General features: G+C 37.3%; 1 protein-coding gene across 7 annotated transcripts in view; it reads right to left on the reverse strand.

The window, feature by feature from the left end:
• Nucleotides 1-19,737, reverse strand: part of LOC123500311 (aspartate--tRNA ligase, mitochondrial-like) — a 74,489-nt gene that overhangs the window by 40,779 nt on the left and 13,973 nt on the right. For all 7 annotated transcript variants that reach the window (XM_045249007.1, XM_045249006.1, XM_045249004.1 and 4 more), the window contains one exon: nt 12,405-12,488. In XM_045249007.1, the coding sequence (XP_045104942.1) occupies nt 12,405-12,488 (84 nt within the window). The remainder of the gene's footprint in view (nt 1-12,404; nt 12,489-19,737) is intronic.

Consider the following 19,737-nt stretch of genomic DNA (forward strand, 5'->3'; position numbering starts at 1 on the left):
TTAACCTAACCTAATCTAATCTTGTGTGTGTGTGTGTGTGTGTGTTTGATCTGGTGCAGTCTCTGACGAGACAGCCAGACGTTACCTACGGAACGAGCTCAGAGCTCATTATTTCCGATCTTGGGATAGGCCTGAGACCAGGCACATACCACACACCGGGACAACAAGGTCACAACTCCTCGATTTACATCCCGTACCTACTCACTGCTAGGTGAACAGGGCTACGTGAAAGGAGACACACCCAAATATCTCCACCCGGCTGGGGAATCGAACCCCGGTCCTCTGGCTTGTGAAGCCAGCGCTCTAACCACTGAGCTACTGGTCGTGTATAATTGTGTGTGTGTGTGTGTGTGTGTGTATTTACCTAGTTGTATTTACCTAGTTGTAGTTTTACAGGGCCTGGGCTTTATGCTCGTGTGGTCCCGTCTCCATATCTACACTTATCCAATTTTTCTTTAAAACTATGTACACTCTTTGCTGATACCACTTCCTCACTCAAACTGTTCCAAGTCTCAACACATCTTTGCGGGAAACTAAATTTTTTAACATCTCTCAGACATCGTCCCTTCCTTGGTTTCTTACTATGCGATCTTGTGCTTCTAAAGTCATATTCTTCTCTCAGGATCAGTTTCTCATTATCCACTTGGCCCATTCCGTTAATAAATTTATAAACTTGTATCAGATCCCCTCTCTCTCTTCTCTGCTCCAAGGTTGGTAGATCCATTGCTTTTAGTCTCTCCTCATATGCCATCCCTTTAAATTGTGGAACCATTCTTGTAGCCATTTTTTGTAGTCTCTCTAATTTTCTTATGTGTTTCTTTTTATGGGGAGTCCACACAACTCCTGCATATTCCAATCTAGGTCTTATTTTAGTACTTTTCAATTTCTTCATCATTTCCTTGTCCATATAGTGAAATGCTACTCCAATATTACTTAGCAAATTATACGTCTCTCTGAAAATTCTATCAATATGGCTTACCGGTTGATTATTTTCTTCCATTGTCACTCCCAAGTCCTTTTCCTTTTTACTTTTTCTAGTTCTACTCCATCTCCCATCTTATAGATTCCCACTGGTCGTCTTTCACTTTTTCCCATTTCCATGACATGGCTTTTGTCCACATTGAATTCCATCTCCCATTTTTGCTCCATTTCCAGTCTTGTTTAAGTCTTCCTGTAGTATTTCACAATCCTCTTTTGTTTAATGACTCTGCACAGTTTCGCATCGTCCAAAAGAGATTTATGTAGCTGTTCACTCCTCTGGCATGTCATTTATATATACGAGAAAAAGTATTGGTGCCAATACTGACCCCTGTGGCACTCCGCTGTCTACTGTTCTCCACTTGGACTTCATATCTTTAACTATCGTCCTTATTTCTCTCCCCCTTAAGTAATTCTTCATCCATCTCAATGTGCTTCCTTTTAAGCCACCCTTCTCCTCTAACTTCCATAGTAATCTTTCATGTGGCACTTTATCAAAAGCCTTTTTTTAGATCTAAATAAATGCAGTCAACCCATCCCTCTCTCTCTTGTACTTTATCAACTATTCTAGAGTAGAAACTCAATAAATTTGTCACACATGACCGACCTTTTCTAAAACCAAATTGGCTATTTGATAATATTTTGTTGCCTTCAAGAAACTCGATCCATTGCTTCTTTATTACTTTTTCACACATCTTGCATATTACACTAGTTAGTGATACCGGTCTGTAATTTAAAGGTTCTTCCTTCCTTCCGCTCTTATATATGGGAACCACCTCAGCTCTTTTCCACTCCACTGGCACTGTTCCATTTTCTATTGAGCATTTTATGATGTTGTATATTGGACTTGCTAGTTCTTCCCTACATTCTTTCAGTATTCTGCCTGAGACTTCATCTGGTCCCATTGCCTTTTCCTCATCCAATTCCGTCATCAACTTTTTATTTCAAGCTTGGTTACTTTAATCTCTTTCATATAGACAGTCTCTCTATTACCCTGTGGTCTTTCAAATTTGGATTCCTTAGTAAAGATCTCATGAAATTTACTATTTAACAGTTCTGCCATACTTTTTGGGTCTTCCACCATTCCGTTTTCTCCTTTTAACCTTTCTATTGTTTCTTTTTGTCTTATTTTTCCATTTATGAATCTGTAGAACAATTTTGGTTGTTCCTTACATTTTATGATGTTGTATATTGGACTTGCTAGTTCTTCCCTACATTCTTTCAGTATTCTGCCTGAGACTTCATCTGGTCCCATTGCCTTTTCCTCATCCAATTCCGTCATCAACTTTTTTATTTCAAGCTTGGTTACTTTAATCTCTTTCATATAGACAGTCTCTCTATTACCCTGTGGTCTTTCAAATTTGGATTCCTTAGTAAAGATCTCATGAAATTTACTATTTAACAGTTCTGCCATACTTTTTGGGTCTTCCACCATTCCGTTTTCTCCTTTTAACCTTTCTATTGTTTCTTTTTGTCTTATTTTTCCATTTATGAATCTGTAGAACAATTTTGGTTGTTCCTTACATTTTTCGACAATGTCCTTTTCATAGTTCTTTTTTTCTTCCTTTCTCACCTTAGCATATTCATTTCTTGCTGTTTTGAAGTTTTCCTTATTTTCTGGATTTCTGTTTCTTCTCCACCTTTTCCATGCTCCATCTCGTTTCTCCTTTGCCCTAGCACATCTTGCATTAAACCAATCTTTCTTTCCTTCTTCTTTAGGTCTATATTTCAGAACATATTCCCTGACCCATTTTGTATATTTCCAAAAATAAGTTATATTTCTCTTGAACCGTTAATGAGTTTTCCATCTCCTCCCAGTTTATGTTTTTAAAATAGTTCTTGAGATTCTCAATATCAACCTTTTTGTAATTTAATCGGTCTCCTTTGTATGATTCATCTCTATCTTCCTTTCCTTCTTCTATATCCATCTCTAATATTACATGGTCACTCTTTCCCAATGGGCACTTGTATCTTATATCATCGTTAATTGGTATATCCCTTGTAAAAACTAGGTCTAATCTTGCCGGCTCATCGTTTCCTCTGAATCTTGTGTTTTCCTTTACTCTTTGGACCATCAAATTATCTATCATTAGGTTCAGGAATCTATCTCCCAGGCATCTTCCCCATACCACTTTCATAATTTTCCCAGTCTACCTCCTTACAGTTGAAATCTCCTACCAATATCACTTTTCTCCTTTCCTTAATGATTCTTGTAAGACTCCTTATTGTGTCATCTATCATGTCTCTATATTCTTGGTTAGTCCATGAGTTTGGTTTTGGTTGCACATATGTTCCAATGATTGTTAACTCCTTTTTGTTAATATGCATCTTAATATACAGTATTTCTGATTTTCCTTCCCCAAACTCCACTTGATTTACCACTATCTCCTTCCTTAACATCATCATGACTCCTCCTCCTCCTTTACCCACTCTGTCTCTCCTCCATATATTTTACCTTTTATCTATGTCTATATTTATTGCCTCATTTAACTTTGTTTCCACCAGGCATACAATATCTGGTTCTTCTTTCTTTATGTAATCTCTTAATTCTTATTTACTAGATAAAATCCCATCTATGTTTGTATGCATCATTTTTAATCTCTTGTTCTTATCATTTTTAGTTAAACTTGCTCCATTCTTTTCTCTTCTTTCTCTTTTATATACCATTTCCTTATCCTGTCTCCTATAATTCTCCAAAAAAATGCCTTCTTCTCCTCCTCTGACATTTCATTATTTTTTCTCTTGCTTCTGCCACCAGTTCATTGTGTCTCTTCCTTTCCTCCTCGTTTCTATTTTTCTTTATATATATATCTTTGCAACCTTCTGTTTCTCTGAGTTTCGTTTTTCTATATAGTACTTCTTCTGCTGCTGCTTGTGATTTTAGTAATATCTTAATTGGTCTCACTGTTCCTTCTTGATATGGTCCCATTCTATGGATTTCTTCTACTTCCTCTTCTAAGTTCTGTCTATCCTCGTCATTCAGATGTTTTAGTAGGTCTTTTACTGATTTCATTTCGTTCTTTTCCCTTCTTGGTCTATATTTAACATTTTTTTCTTTTAGTCCAAAAATAATTACACTTCTTTTTTTCTGCAATTTCTCTTACTAAATTTTCTTTTTTCTTGAGGACTCCTATCATTTTGCTTGTCATATTTTCATCTCTTTCTTTTAACTGTTCTTGAAATACTTCTTGAAATGATTCCTTGTCTTTCTTATCTTGGATTCTCCATACTTGTACTTCTTTTTTAATCACGTCTTGTACTCTTTCTTCTTCTTTGTTAACTAGATCTTTTAGCTTTTCTTTTTCTTTCTCGGCTTTACCAGTCCTTCTTCCATCAATTTCTTGTAGTTCGCTATTTGGACTTTTAATTCTTCATTTTCGGTTCTTAGCTTAGTTTCGTCTCTGTGTGTGTGTGTGTGTGTGTGTGTGTGTGTGTGTGTGTGTGTGTGTGTGTGTGTGTGTGTGTGTGTGTGTGTGTGTATTTACCTAATTGTATTTACCTAATTGTAACATACGGAAAAGAGCTATGCTCGTGTTGTCCCGTCTCCATATCTATTAATGTCCAGCTTTTCTTAAAATCATGAATATTCCTTGCTGACCACTTCCACGTCTAAACTATTCCATGCTTCCACCCTTCTATGAGGGAAGCTATATTTTTCACATCTCTCCTATAAGTGGCCATTTTAGTTTTTCCCATGCCCTCTCGACATTCTTTCATTCCACATACACAGATCTTCCCTATCCATTTTTCCATGCCAATCATCACTCTGTATATTGCTATCAGGTCTCCCCTTTCTCTTCTGTTTTCCAGGGTCGGAAGTTGCATTCTTTTCAGTCTGTCTTCATAAGTCAAATCTCTTAAGTCAGGCACCATTTTCGTTGCAGCCCTCTGTACTTTCTCTAGTTTCCTTATGTGTTTCTTTAAGTTCGAGCCCACTGTATTGTTGCATATTCAAGCCTCGGTCTTATCATTGCAGTAATTATTTTCTTCATCATTTCTTCATCTAAATATCTGAACGCCACTCTTATGTTCCTCAATAAGTTCAATACTTCTCCAATTATTTTGTTTATATGTCTCTCTGGCGATAGGTCATTGGTAATTGTCACCCCAAGGTCTTTTTCTTCATGACTGGTTTTATGTCTTCATTTCCTATCTTGTACATACTCCTGATTCTTCTTTCACTCTTGCCAAACTCTATTTTCTTGCATTTTGTCGTGTTGAACTCCATTTGCCATGTACAGCTCCATTCTTTCACCTAATGAATTGACAAACCCATGTAAACCCAGACTACTTTAGCAAGCCTACTCTATTTATATATACACTTGACCTAACCATATCTCTTACCTCTATCATTAGTTTCTTTCTTTATTTACCGTACCTTACCATATATCCAAGTCTCACTCACCTAACTCAATTTAACATACCTACCTTATATTAACCATGACTTTGTCATGGTTAAATGTCTGATACTTATTTGATAATAGATTGATTGATGAAATTATTTTGTTTTTTTTTTTTTCTCACCAAATCTAGCTAACTCTATCAAACATGACTTTGTTCATCAAATTAAGTTGATAAGCTGAACTTAAAAATTCTTACTGTTTTTTTTTTTTTCAAGTCTATACACATTCCTATAACCTGCTCTTGCACTCATCACTGGTAGATTAACAAAAAAAAAAAAACTACATGTGGTGGAAATTATATGTCTGCACATTATAATAACTTGCACATCAGTTATCTGACCTCTGACGATTACCTACCTTTACTGTTATGTATGTTTATTCTTGATGTTTATTCTTGCATGTACTTCTATATTATTTCTTGAGCAAATAGCCATTTCCTACCTTACTAAATCTTCACTGCTCGACATAAATTATTCCTAACAAACTTTCCGCATCTCATTCTTCCCTTCCTTCCTTACCTGTCATACTTTCGTAACCATAACTTTTCACTTAAAAATCCTACCTCTGGAATCATAATTCTGACCTCAGTTCAAGCTGACATTTCTTACCAACATTGTTCTTCCTAACACAATTTCTACCCTCACTTTATTCACTGCCCACCTTTACCTTAAATAATTTCATGAACAACTCACCTACCATATGTAATCTGTCTTTCACCTAATGAATTGACAAACCCATGTAAACCCAGACTACTTTAGCAAGCCTACTCTATTTATATATACACTTGACCTAACCATATCTCTTACCTCTATCATTAGTTTCTTTCTTTATTTACCGTACCTTACCATATATCCAAGTCTCACTCACCTAACTCAATTTAACATACCTACCTTATATTAACCATGACTTTGTCATGGTTAAATGTCTGTACTTATTTGATAATAGATTGATTGATGAAATTATTTTGTTTTTTTGTTTTTTCTCACCAAATCTAGCTAACTCTATCAAACATGACTTTGTTCATCAAATTAAGTTGATAAGCTGAACTTAAAAATTCTTACTGTTTTTTTTTTTTTCAAGTCTATACACATTCCTATAACCTGCTCTTGCACTCATCACTGGTAGATTAACAAAAAAAAAAAAAAAAAAACATGTGGTGGAAATTATATGTCTGCACATTATAATAACTTGCACATCAGTTATCTGACCTCTGACGATTACCTACCTTTACTGTTATGTATGTTTATTCTTGATGTTTATTCTTGCATGTACTTCTATATTATTTCTTGAGCAAATAGCCATTTCCTACCTTACTAAATCTTCACTGCTCGACATAAATTATTCCTAACAAACTTTCCGCATCTCATTCTTCCCTTCCCTTCCTTACCTGTCATACTTTCGTAACCATAACTTTTCACTTAAAAATCCTACCTCTGGAATCATAATTCTGACCTCAGTTCAAGCTGACATTTCTTACCAACATTGTTCTTCCTAACACAATTTCTACCCTCACTTTATTCACTGCCCACCTTTACCTTAAATAATTTCATGAACAACTCACCTACCATATGTAATCTGTCTTTCACCTAATGAATTGACAAACCCATGTAAACCCAGACTACTTTAGCAAGCCTACTCTATTTATATATACACTTGACCTAACCATATCTCTTACCTCTATCATTAGTTTCTTTCTTTATTTACCGTACCTTACCATATATCCAAGTCTCACTCACCTAACTCAATTTAACATACCTACCTTATATTAACCATGACTTTGTCATGGTTAAATGTCTGTACTTATTTGATAATAGATTGATTGATGAAATTATTTTGTTTTTTTTTTTCTCACCAAATCTAGCTAACTCTATCAAACATGACTTTGTTCATCAAATTAAGTTGATAAGCTGAACTTAAAAATTCTTACTGTTTTTTTTTTTTTTTCAAGTCTATACACATTCCTATAACCTGCTCTTGCACTCATCACTGGTAGATTAACAAAAAAAAAAAAAACTACATGTGGTGGAAATTATATGTCTGCACATTATAATAACTTGCACATCAGTTATCTGACCTCTGACGATTACCTACCTTTACTGTTATGTATGTTTATTCTTGATGTTTATTCTTGCATGTACTTCTATATTATTTCTTGAGCAAATAGCCATTTCCTACCTTACTAAATCTTCACTGCTCGACATAAATTATTCCTAACAAACTTTCCGCATCTCATTCTTCCCTTCCCTTCCTTACCTGTCATACTTTCGTAACCATAACTTTTCACTTAAAAATCCTACCTCTGGAATCATAATTCTGACCTCAGTTCAAGCTGACATTTCTTACCAACATTGTTCTTCCTAACACAATTTCTACCCTCACTTTATTCACTGCCCACCTTTACCTTAAATAATTTCATGAACAACTCACCTACCATATGTAATCTGTCTTTCACCTAATGAATTGACAAACCCATGTAAACCCAGACTACTTTAGCAAGCCTACTCTATTTATACACTTGACCTAACCATATCTTACCTATTATTAGTTTCTTTCTTTATTTACCATACCTTACTCTAATTCCAAATCCGACTCACCTAACTCAATCTAACCTACCTTATACTAACCGTGACTTTGTCATGAAATTACATACATAGTAGTGATAAATAACATGACAATAATATTGCAAACTCTGATATATTGCAATATATCTTACTTCTTCACTGCTTTCCCTGAAGTCTTACTGCCGCATTTGTGCTGTCATTACTTTGTTTTATGTCACTGTGCCAGTTACATAATATCTCACCTTAAATGCATTTCATACACTTCATACTTAAACTACCAAGCAAAGAACAGATGTTATCTATATCTGCTATATATGTACACAATGTGTAGGCATATCTATATGTGTGTGCATTTACCTATTTGTGTATTACAGGGCTCGAGCTAAGCTTTCCGAGTCTTGTCTCCGTGTCCACTCCTGTCAAATCTTTCTTTCATCTGATTGACACACACTGTGTCAACGACATGACTGCTCAGTTTATTCAACTTATCAATGCTACGATGCGGGAAACTGTATTTTCTCACGTCATTTAGACAGATGTCCTTTATTAGCTTTTTTCCATGTCCTCGGAGCTGATTACTTGTGGTCACCTTAATCAACTCTCTGTCCAGTATGTCAATCTTGTTCACTAATTTATACATAGTTATCATGTCTCCCCTTGTTCTTCTCTCTTCTAATGTGGTCAGCCCCAGTTCCCTCAGTCTTTCCTCATAGTCTAACTCCCTGATTCCTGGTACCATCCTTGTTGCCAGCCTCTGTACCCTTTCCAACTTCTTCACATTTTTCTTCATGTGTGGTGACCAGACACAAGCTGCATATTCTAACTGGGGTCTTATTAAAGTGCATAGTATCTTCTTCATCATTCCTTCATCTAGATAGTGGAATGCAAGGCCAATATTTTAAAGCATGTTATTTGTTTTCCAAAATATTTTGTTAATGTGTTTCTCTGGTGACAAAGTGTTTTGCACGGTTACTCCTAAGTCTTTCTCCTCATTGGTCTCTTCAATCTTCTCACCACCCAGCCTGTAATCTTTCTTTGGTCTGTATCTACTTCTTCCCATTTTCATAATATGGCTCTTGTTTATATTGAATTCCATCTGCCACTCTACTCCACTCATATATTTTATTAAGATCTTGTAAACTGTTACAATCTTCCACATTCTTTACTCTCTTCATAATTTTAGTATCGACCGCGAACATATTCATGTAACTGTCAATTCCTACTGGCATATCATTAACATAAATCAGAAAAATGATGGGACCAAGCACTGACCCTTGTGGAACTCCACTGGTTACATTTTTTCACTCTGTCTTCTTTCCTTTCACCACTGTTCTCATTTCTCTTCCCACTAAGTCATTTTATATCCATTTTGCTAGTTTATCACTTGCTCCTCCAATCTTCTTTAGTTTCCACATCAGTATTGTGTGACACTCTATCAAAGGCCTTTCCCAAGTCCAGTTAAATAGCATCCACCCATCCCTCTCTATGTTGTAGTATGTCAGTCACTCTTGAATAAAAACATAATAAATTAGATACGCACGATCTTCCTTTTCTGAAACCACACTGTGTGTGTGTGTGTGTGTGTGTGTGTGTGTGTGTGGCGATAGGTCATTGGTAATTGTCACCCCAAGGTCTTTTCTTCATGACTGGTTTTATGTCTTCATTTCCTATCTTGTACATACTCCTGATTCTTCTTTCACTCTTGCCAAACTCTATTTTCTTGCATTTTGTCGTGTTGAACTCCATTTGCCATGTACAGCTCCATTTCCATATTCTGTCCAAGTCTTCCTGGAGTAGTTCGCAATCTTTGTCACATCTCACTTTTCTTAACAATTTTGCATCGTCTGCAAATAGGCTCACATAACTGGACACCCCATCCACCATGTCATTTATGTAGACCGCGAACATGTTCACATGTTGTTCACATGTCTGTAAAAAAGCCTTGGTTGGTCTTTACATTTATCAATTATATCCTTTTCTTGTTTCTTTCTTTCTTCTCTTCTAATCAACACATATTCATTTCTTGCTCTTTTGTAACTTTCCCACTGCTTAATCCGTCTTTTCCTTCTCCACCTCTTCCATGCATCCTCTTTTCTTGTTCTAGCCTTTTCACATCTATCGTTAAACCAGTCCTGCTTTCCAACTTCTCTATGTTGTCTTATTGGTACAAATTTTTCTCACCTTCTTTGTATATTTTTATAAATTCCTTCCACTTTTCATTTGCTCCTTAGCACTCTTGAATTTCATCCAATTTGTCTCTTGAAAGAATTTCTTTAGGTTTCCAAAATCTGTCTTGGCATAATTCCATCTTCCCACTTTATATTCTTCATTTCTTCTAGATTTCTCTTCATCTATCACCTTGAACTCCAAAACTGCATGATCACTCTTTGCTAAAGGGCACTCCACCCTCATCTCCTCAATGACCATTGGCTCTGTACTAAAGACCAAGTCCAGTCTTGACGATGCTCCCTCTCCTCCAAACCTAGTATCTTCTTTGACCCACTGAGTTAACACATTTTCCATTGCCAGTGTCAATAGTGTATTTCCCATGTTGTCTCTGATCCTTCCATTGACCAGTCCTCCCAACACACCTCTTTACAATTAAAATCTCCCATCATTATAGTTCGTTCACAGCCACCCAACATTTCTTCCAGACATGTTCCTGTATCACTTATCATTTCTTCATATTCCTGTACTGACCATGCATTTGTCTTAGGTGGTACGTACACCACTATGTAGTGCCTCTTTTTCCTTCATTAGTTTCTGCTCTGATCTTTAGCACTTCTGCCTTTCCCATACCTTCTTTCACTTGATCCACCTTTATATCTTTTTAACCAGCAACATCACTCCTCCTCCCATCTTACCTACTCTATTTCTTTTCCAAACATTATATTTCCTTCTCCAACCATCATCAGGTCTTCTCCTCTCTCAGTTTTGTTTCAGTAAGACCCACAATATCTGGGTTCTTGTCCCTCAAGTAATCGTTGAGTTCTAAAATCCCGATATCACTCCATTTATGTTGGAATACATTACATTCCGCTCATACGTAAGTTTCTTTAGTCCTTTCTTGCTGTACTTTTCTGGGTTATGAACCACTTCCTCAGTCTCATATCCAAGATTCTCCAGAAAAACTCTTTCTTCTCCTCTTCTGTCCTCTCTTCATTTTTTTCAAAGCCTCCTTTCTCAACTCATTTAACATTTCTCTTTCCTTTTCACCGAGATCTCTTCTCAACCAAATCTTCCTTGTTGTTTCCTGCTGGGCTAGCCTCCATGACTTCTCCACCAATTCATCTACATCCTTTTGTGACTTAAGTTTGATTCTTATTGGCCTCATACCTTCTCTTGTGAACTTTCCAATTCTATGGAAGTCCTCTATTTCATGTACTAGGTCTTTTCCTCCTCCTGCACCACATTAATGATATTATTTATCACCTTTTTATGTTTTCTCTCTCTCCATTTTACTCGGTGTCTTATCCTCCTCCACACCAAATATCACCACACATCTCTTTTTGTCTACAGTTTCCCTCACCAATGTCTCATTTGATTTAATAACCTTCACCACTTTCTCAGCAATCTTCTCTTCTATGATCTGTTGATCTATAATTTCAGCAAGGCCCAAAGTTTTCTCCCAGACTCTTTGATTTCCTTTTCCAGACTTGCAACTTTGTAATTTACCTCCTTTCTTTCCACTTCCTGACTTTTTCCATTCAGCCTGCTTCTCCATCACTTTTCCTACAGATTCTCCACATTTTTCGCAATTCACTTTAATTAGCTTAACTTCCTCTTTCAGTGTTTCATTTTCCTTCTTCATATCGGCACAGTCTTTCTTTACATTGTCATAACTCGTTTCCAGGCCCCCATACTTTTCAAACAGTTTTTCAATTTTACCTTCCAACTCCAGAATTTTCTTCACATAAGCGCTCTTCTCCATTATTCCTTGAAATCCTGTGAAGTCTGATTCATCTTTCGAGTTCACGGCCGCCATGTTGCTCAGATGTAAACAAACCAGCTGATGGCTCAAACGCAGGCTACAGTTTATATTTACCTTCCCTGGACATTATTTTGCTAATCAACAGTTAACATGACTATATGGAGACGGGACAAACATTACCAGCTACTTTCTCACCTTGGTTACTCTTAGGCAATGGTAACTGTAGAATTAGAGATGATTGCTCTGGAGCTCAGCGACCACCTCCGCCATCGACGATGTCCCGTGTGTGTGTGTGTGTGTGTGTGTGTGTGCATATAGTTTGCTACATAACACCAGAAATTCACATCACATAACACAGTTAGTACCAAGACAATTTGAGTAAACACAATGAGAAATCTCTGAATTTATTTTCTGAACACCAGAGTTTATCAAACATAAATACACTGTTGTTAATCAACCTACTGAGACACATTTCCAAGTGATGGTTGGATGAGGTACAGAATAAAAACAATGGATGTTGATTTTACTCACCTGAGACTTTAATCTTAAGTTTGCTTGTAGTTCACTGTGACGTAAATCAAGGTAACGAAATTTCAACCGCAATGGCTCCTTTGGCTGAAACAGAAGATGAAAATTATGAAATCAATAACACATGAATACATACATACATACACACACACACACACAAACACACACCGCGTAGTGTAGTGGTTAGCACGCTTCACTCACTATCGAGAGGGCTGGGTTCGAGTCCCGGGAAGCGGCGAGGCAAATGGGCAAGCCTCTTAATGTGTGGCCCCTGTTCATCTAGCAGTAAATAGGTACGGGATGTAACTCGAGGAGTTGTGGCCTTGCTTTCCTGGTGTGTGGAGTGTGTTGTGGTCTCAGTCCTACCCAAAGATCGGTCTATGAGCTCTGAGCTCACTCCATAATGGGGAAGACTGGCTGGATGACCAGCAGACGACCGAGGTGAATTACACACACACACACACACACACACACACACACACACACACACACACACACACACACACACACACACATTGTATATTAAGATGCATATTAATAAAAGAGTTTACAATCATTGTAACATATGTGCCACCAAAAAAAAAAAATTCATGGACCAATCAAGAATATAAAGACATGATAGATGACACAATAAGGAGTCTAACGAGAATCGTTAAAGAAAGGAGAAAAGTGATATTAGTAGGAGATTTCAACTGTAAAGAAGTGGACTGGGAAAATTATGAAAGTGGTATGGGGGAAGAAGCCTGGGGAGAAAGATTCTTGAACCTAATGATATACAATATGATGGACCAGAGAGTAAAGGAATGCACAAGATTCAGAGGAAACGACGAGCTGGCGAGATTGGACCTAGTTTTTACAAAGATTATACAAATGAATGATGATATAAGATATAAGTGCCCATTGGGAAAGAGTGACCATGCAATATTAGAAATAGATATAGAAGAGGGAAAGGAAGATAGAGACGATTCATACAAAGGAGACCGATTAAATTACAGAAAGGCTGATATTGAGAATCTCAAGAACTATTTTAAAAACATAGACTGGGAGGAGATGGAAAACTCAGAGACAATACAAGACAAATATAACTTATTTTTTGAAATATACAAAACAGGAGTCAGGGAATATGTCCCGAAATATAGACCTAAAGAAGAAGGAAAGAAAGATTGGTTTAATGCAAGGTGTGCTAGGGCAAAGGAGAAAAGAGATGGAGCATGGAAAAGGTGGAGGAGAAATACAAATCTAGCAAATAAGGAAATCTTCAAAGCAGCAAGAAATGAATATGTTAAGGTGAGGAAGGAAGAGGAAAAGAACTTCGAAAAAGACATTGTCGAAAAATGTAAGGAGTAACCAAAATTGTTCTATAGATTCATAAATGGAAAAATTAGGCAAAAAGAAACAATAGAAAGGTTAAAAGGAGAGAACAGGATGGTGGAAGACCCAAAACGTATGGCAGAACTATTAAATAAAAAATTCCAGGAGGTCTTTACTAAAGAATCCAAATTTGAGAGGCCACAAAGTAATAGAGAGACAATCTACAGTACCCTCCCGAGTTTAGCGTTTGCTTTCTTCTTAAGATATAGCGCCAAACTCGAGGATTGCTAAACTCGGGGTATTGAAAACAATGTAAAAACGCTTATTCATTCTGGCCCGGGACGAAGCTGATTTTTTTCCCTCCCCACTGTACTCCTTTATTTCAAAATACCGATAAATTGGTGGGTGTATTCAGTTTCAGTGAAGAATGCTCTTGTTAAGACGAAAAAAACTGGGATACACACTTTATTGAAAAGAACAAAAAAAGAAAATAAATAATAAGAACTCTAACAGCACATAATCTCACTCTGGGGCATGGTCCGCTAGCGTAAAGCCTTCAAATTTCGTTTCATCGGCGTTGAATATTTGACGGAGATCGTAACCGCCGTCCTCAGTCATCTGTTTCAAGACACCAATGAAACTTTCCACCTCTTCTGTAGATGCGTCTGCTGCTTCACCCAGACATCGTGCCCTCTTGAACGAGTGTCTTTTTTGGAACCTTGAGAACCAGCCATTACTAGCAGAGAAAGGTGGAGGATTGTCAATGTTTAACTTGCGTGCCACTGCAGCATATATTTCTCTTGCCTTCTGTCTTACCTTACCAGAAGATATGCACACATTTCGGTCATTTTTGTCAACAATATATTTCTTCAAATAGTGTTCTGTTGTTACCATCAACTTGCTTGTAGGATGCGTGATGTGAGCAACTTGAATCACAGAGCTCCTCGGCGTCTTTCAGGAAACGTTTTATTTCCTCACGTTTGCTCTTATTCCTCTAACAGTAGACTCACTAATGTTGAACAAGTTTCCAACGGCAACAGGTCCCATTCCAGCATCAAGCTTATCCAACACTTCGCCTTTTTCCTTCATGTTTAACAGTCTTTTCTTCTTACCCTGCCTCTCTGGCCTGCTTCCTTTTGCCGAAGTAGGTTTCTTTGAGCCACATGCTGCAGTGCCTCCTTTATTTCCTGACATCACAATTAATTAGCTTGCATATAAGAACTATCAAGATGCTGGTGGAAGAGGGCTAAGAACGCGTGCACACGTGGTCAGCTCAGTCAGCCAACTGCAGGAGTCTTGGGGCAGCATATGTGCCGCCGCCCGGAAGTAAACGCGACCGATACTTGTCAAAGCAGCGCGAAACTCAGGGCGATACAGCGCCAAACTCGGGATGGTAAGAATTTAGGACTAAGCGCCAAACTCGAGGATCGCGAAACTTGGATAGCGCTAAACTCGGGAGGGTACTGTATATGAAAGAAATTAAAGTAACCAAGCTTGAAATAAAAGAGTTAATGAAGTAAATGGATGAAGAGAAGGCAATGGGACCAGATGAAGTCTCAGGCAGAATACTGAAAGAATGTAGGGAAGAACTAGCAAGTCCTATATACAACATCATAAAATGCTCAATAGGAAATGGAACAGTACCAGTAGAATGGAAAAGAGCTGAGGTGGTTCCTATATATAAGAGCAGAAGGAAGGAAGAACCTTTAAATTACAGACCGGTATCACTAACTAGTGTAATATGCAAGATGTGTGAAAGAATAATAAAGAAACAATGGATCGAATTCCTTGAAGACAACAAATTAATATCAAGTAGCCAATTTGGTTTTAGAAAAAGACGGTCTTGTGTAACTAATTTATTGAGTTTCTATTCTAGAATAGTTGATAGAGTACAAGAGAGAGAGGGATGGGTTGACTGTATTTATTTAGATTTAAAAAAGGCGTTTGACAAAGTGCCACATGCAAGATTACTATGGAAGTTAGAGGAGAAGGGTGGCTTCAAGGAAGCACATTGAAATGGATAGAAAATTATTTGAGGGGGAGAGAAATAAGGACGGTAGTTAAAGATGTGAAGTCCAAGTGGAGAGCAGTAGAAAGCGGAGTGCCACAGGGGTCAGTATTGGCACCAATACTTTTCCTCATTTATATTAATGACATGCTAGAAGGAGTGAACAGCTACATAAATCTGTTTGCAGATGATATGAAACTGTGCAGAGTTACAATGCAAAAGGAGGATTGTGAAATACTGCAAGAAGACCTAAATAACATCTGGGAATGGAGTAAGAAGTGGGAAATGGAATTCAATGTGAACAAAAGCCATGTCATGGAAATGGGAAAGAGTGAAAGACGACCTGTGGGAATCTATAAGATGGGAGATGGAGTAGAACTGGAGAAAGTTAAAAAGGAAAAGGACTTAGGAGTGACGATGGAAGAAAACAATCAAGCAGTAAGCCATATTGATAGAATTTTTAGAGAAACATATAATTTGCTAAGGAATATTGGAGTAGCATTTCACTACATGGACAAAGAAATGATGAAGAAATTGATAAGTACTAAAATAAGACCAGGAGTTGTGTGAACCCCCCATAAAAAGAAACACATAAGGAAATTGGAGAGACTACAAAAAATGGCTACATGAATTTAAAGGGATGACATATGAGGAGAGACTAAAAGCTATGGATCTACCAACCTTGGAACAGAGAGGAGAGAGAGAGAAGGGATCTGATACAAGTTTATAAATTGATTAATGGAATGGATGAAGTGGATAATGAGAAACTGAGGAAGGGAAGATGTCTTATAGATGTTAAAAAATATAGTTTCCCACAAAGATGTGTTGAGACTTGGAACAGTTTGAGTGAGGAAGTGGTGTCAGCAACGAGTGTGCATAGTTTTAAAGTTAGTTCATAGTTAAAGCTAGTTCACCATTCTGGTGAACTAGCCTTGTTCAATATTCAGCTATATCTCTAGCATCCTCATATACTTCTTCCCCATCTTTTACTTTTTCTATTGCCTCCCTTTTATTTAGTTTTCCATTTATGAACTTGTAAAACATTTTAGGGTCACTATCACAGTTTTCCACCACTCTCTGTTCATATTCCTGTTGTGCTGTTCTTATTACTTCAACATACCTATTCCTTGCTGTTTTGTAAACTTCTCTTGATAACACATCATTATTTTTCTTAAGTTTCTTCCATGCCTTTTCTTTGTTCTTTTTTGCTTCTTCACAATTTCTATTAAACCACTGTTTATTATTTAAAGTCCTCTTTCTGTGATATGACACAAACTTTTTCACTGCAGAGTTATAGAAATCCATAAATTTATCGTATTTCAATTGCATATCCCCTTCCTGGTATACCACAGACCAGTCAATTTCATTAAAGAACTCTCTTATATGGTTATAATTTGCCCTAACATAATTTAATTTTTCCTTCCTGTGCTCCACACTCTTTTCCGTGCTTAATTCCGTATCCAGCTCAAAACTTAGGACATCATGGTCGCTTTTCCCCAAGGGACATTCATGTTCAATTTCCTCTCTTAGAGAGATGCCCCAGGTAAATACCAAGTCCAACCTCGCTGCAACATCCTGTCCCCTGCACCTTGTTGGTGATCTCACCCACTATGTCATCAAGTTATTTGTTGCTACATTTAACAATTCCTGCGCCCATTCGTAGTCTTCCCACACTATTTCCTTACAATTAAAGTCCCCGACTATCAACACCCTATCCTTTCTGATAAGTTCCTGCTTCATTCTGTCTAGAGTATTTCTCATCACCATTTGATACTGTTCATATTCCCAAGCACTGGTTCTGGGTGGTATGTGTACTCTTATAATATTAATGTCTCTCTTACCATCTGTTATAAGCATACTGATCACTTCCTCATTTCCCTTACTATAGTTCACCTCCTTCACTATCAGATCTTCCTTAGTAAGAACCATTATACCACCACCTCCTTTATTTTTTATGTCTCTCTTACCATCTGTTATAAGCATACTGATCACTTCCTCATTTCCCTTACTATAGTTCACCTCCTTCACTATCAGATCTTCCTTAGTATGAACCATTATACCACCACCTCCTTTATTTTTTCTATCATTTCTCCATACTTTGTAGTGTTTTACATCAAACCAATCTAGCTTTATTTCGGGCCTTAACTTTGTTTCCACCACACACATTATGTCTGGTTCATTGTTTCTTAGGTAATCCATACATTCTAGCCTCTTAGACAGAAATCCATCTATATTTGTGTAAGTCACTTGTATTCCATTCCTAATCTCTTTCTTCCATGTTTCAGTCAGTGTAATGTCTATTCCGTCTGTTTTATCCACCACTTCTTCAGCCTCCCATTTCTCATCCTCCAAAAAAACTTGGTCTTTTCCTCCTCGGTTCTTTCTTCATTCTTCTCTCTCACTTCAGTTACAAGCTCTTTCATTTTCATTCTTTCATCCTGTGTCATATTTCTTCTTATGTAAATTGTTTTGGTTTCCTCGTAGTCTTTAAGTTTCCAGGCCCTTCTCAGCAAGGCCTCGGCTGCCACCTGAGACTTTAATTTCAATTTTAATGGTCTAGTCTTGCCTTCTTCAAAAGCTCCGACAGAAATCCATCTATATTTGTGTAAGTCACTTGTATTCCATTCCTAATCTCTTTCTTCCATGTTTCAGTCAGTGTAATGTCTATTCCGTCTGTTTTATCCACCACTTCTTCAGCCTCCCATTTCTCATCCTCCAAAAAAACTTGGTCTTTTCCTCCTCGGTTCTTTCTTCATTCTTCTCTCTCACTTCAGTTACAAGCTCTTTCATTTTCATTCTTTCATCCTGTGTCATATTTCTTCTTATGTAAATTGTTTTGGTTTCCTCGTAGTCTTTAAGTTTCCAGGCCCTTCTCAGCAAGGCCTCGGCTGCCACCTGAGACTTTAATTTCAATTTTAATGGTCTAGTCTTGCCTTCTTCAAAAGCTCCTAGTCTCACACTTTCCTCTACCTCAGCATATAGGCATTCTTCCTCCTCGGAGATCTTATTCAGTAAAAACTTAATCTTGTCATTTTCCTTATCCCTCCTATCTTGCCAGTTCCTGTTAGTCTCCTCCCTCAAACCTGTTATTCTTTTCAGCAATAACTCTCACCACATACTCATTTTCCTTCAATGCCTTTACCATTTCACTCTGTGTAATCGCTTTATTTTCTTCTTGCTTTTTCATTATCTCCTTAAAGCACTTTTGTACTTCTTGGTGTTCATGTTTCACTTCTTTCATTTTGGCATCAATTAGGTTAAGACATTCCTCCTTCCCCAAGTCCCCTTCGGATATTTTCTTTTCCATTTCGAGGAGTTTAGCCTTCATCTCGTCACATTGTTTCCTTAGATGTTGATTTTCTTTCTCCATTTCCACTTTTTCTTTCAATAGCTCTTTGTTCTGTCTCGTTAACATATAGATTTCTTTTTTGAAGGTATCGTTCTCTGCTATGACTCTATCCAGCTTTTCTTCTATGGATCTAATATTTAGAAACTTACTTGCTAATGCCTGAATTCTTGCATCCATGTCGAATTTATCTAGTCCACTTGGAGTGGTCACAAAACTCTCGAAGTCATACACATTTCTAGGAGTACTTGTCATGATTGCTATCGCCAGCTGTTTTGGCAAAAAACAAAACAAAACACCGCCAACACTCTTCAATCAGGGACCACTCTCCATTTTCATTTGAAAATGGCCCACTTTCCGTACTTTTCGAGAGTAGGACACTACACAGGACATTAACTATACCCACAGAGATACCCGGGCCCTGCAAACACCATAGGTAATTTTTCCCTTTCCCCGGTCCTCAGCCGGAGACGAGCCGTCTTCAGGACTTCCTCTCTCAGCGGTGACGAGCGCGCGTGTGTGTGTGTGTGGAGAGGTGGGAGGGAATTTGTATAAGTTGAACATTCACGTTTGTTGGATCTACATTTCCCTCTATTAGTCAGCGTTAATGAGGGTCAACAATATATATATATATATATATATATATATATATATATATATATATATATATA

The sequence above is a fragment of the Portunus trituberculatus genome, unplaced genomic scaffold (assembly GCF_017591435.1).
Source record: "Portunus trituberculatus isolate SZX2019 unplaced genomic scaffold, ASM1759143v1 PGA_scaffold_202__28_contigs__length_962959, whole genome shotgun sequence".
Classification (NCBI taxonomy): domain Eukaryota; kingdom Metazoa; phylum Arthropoda; class Malacostraca; order Decapoda; family Portunidae; genus Portunus; species Portunus trituberculatus.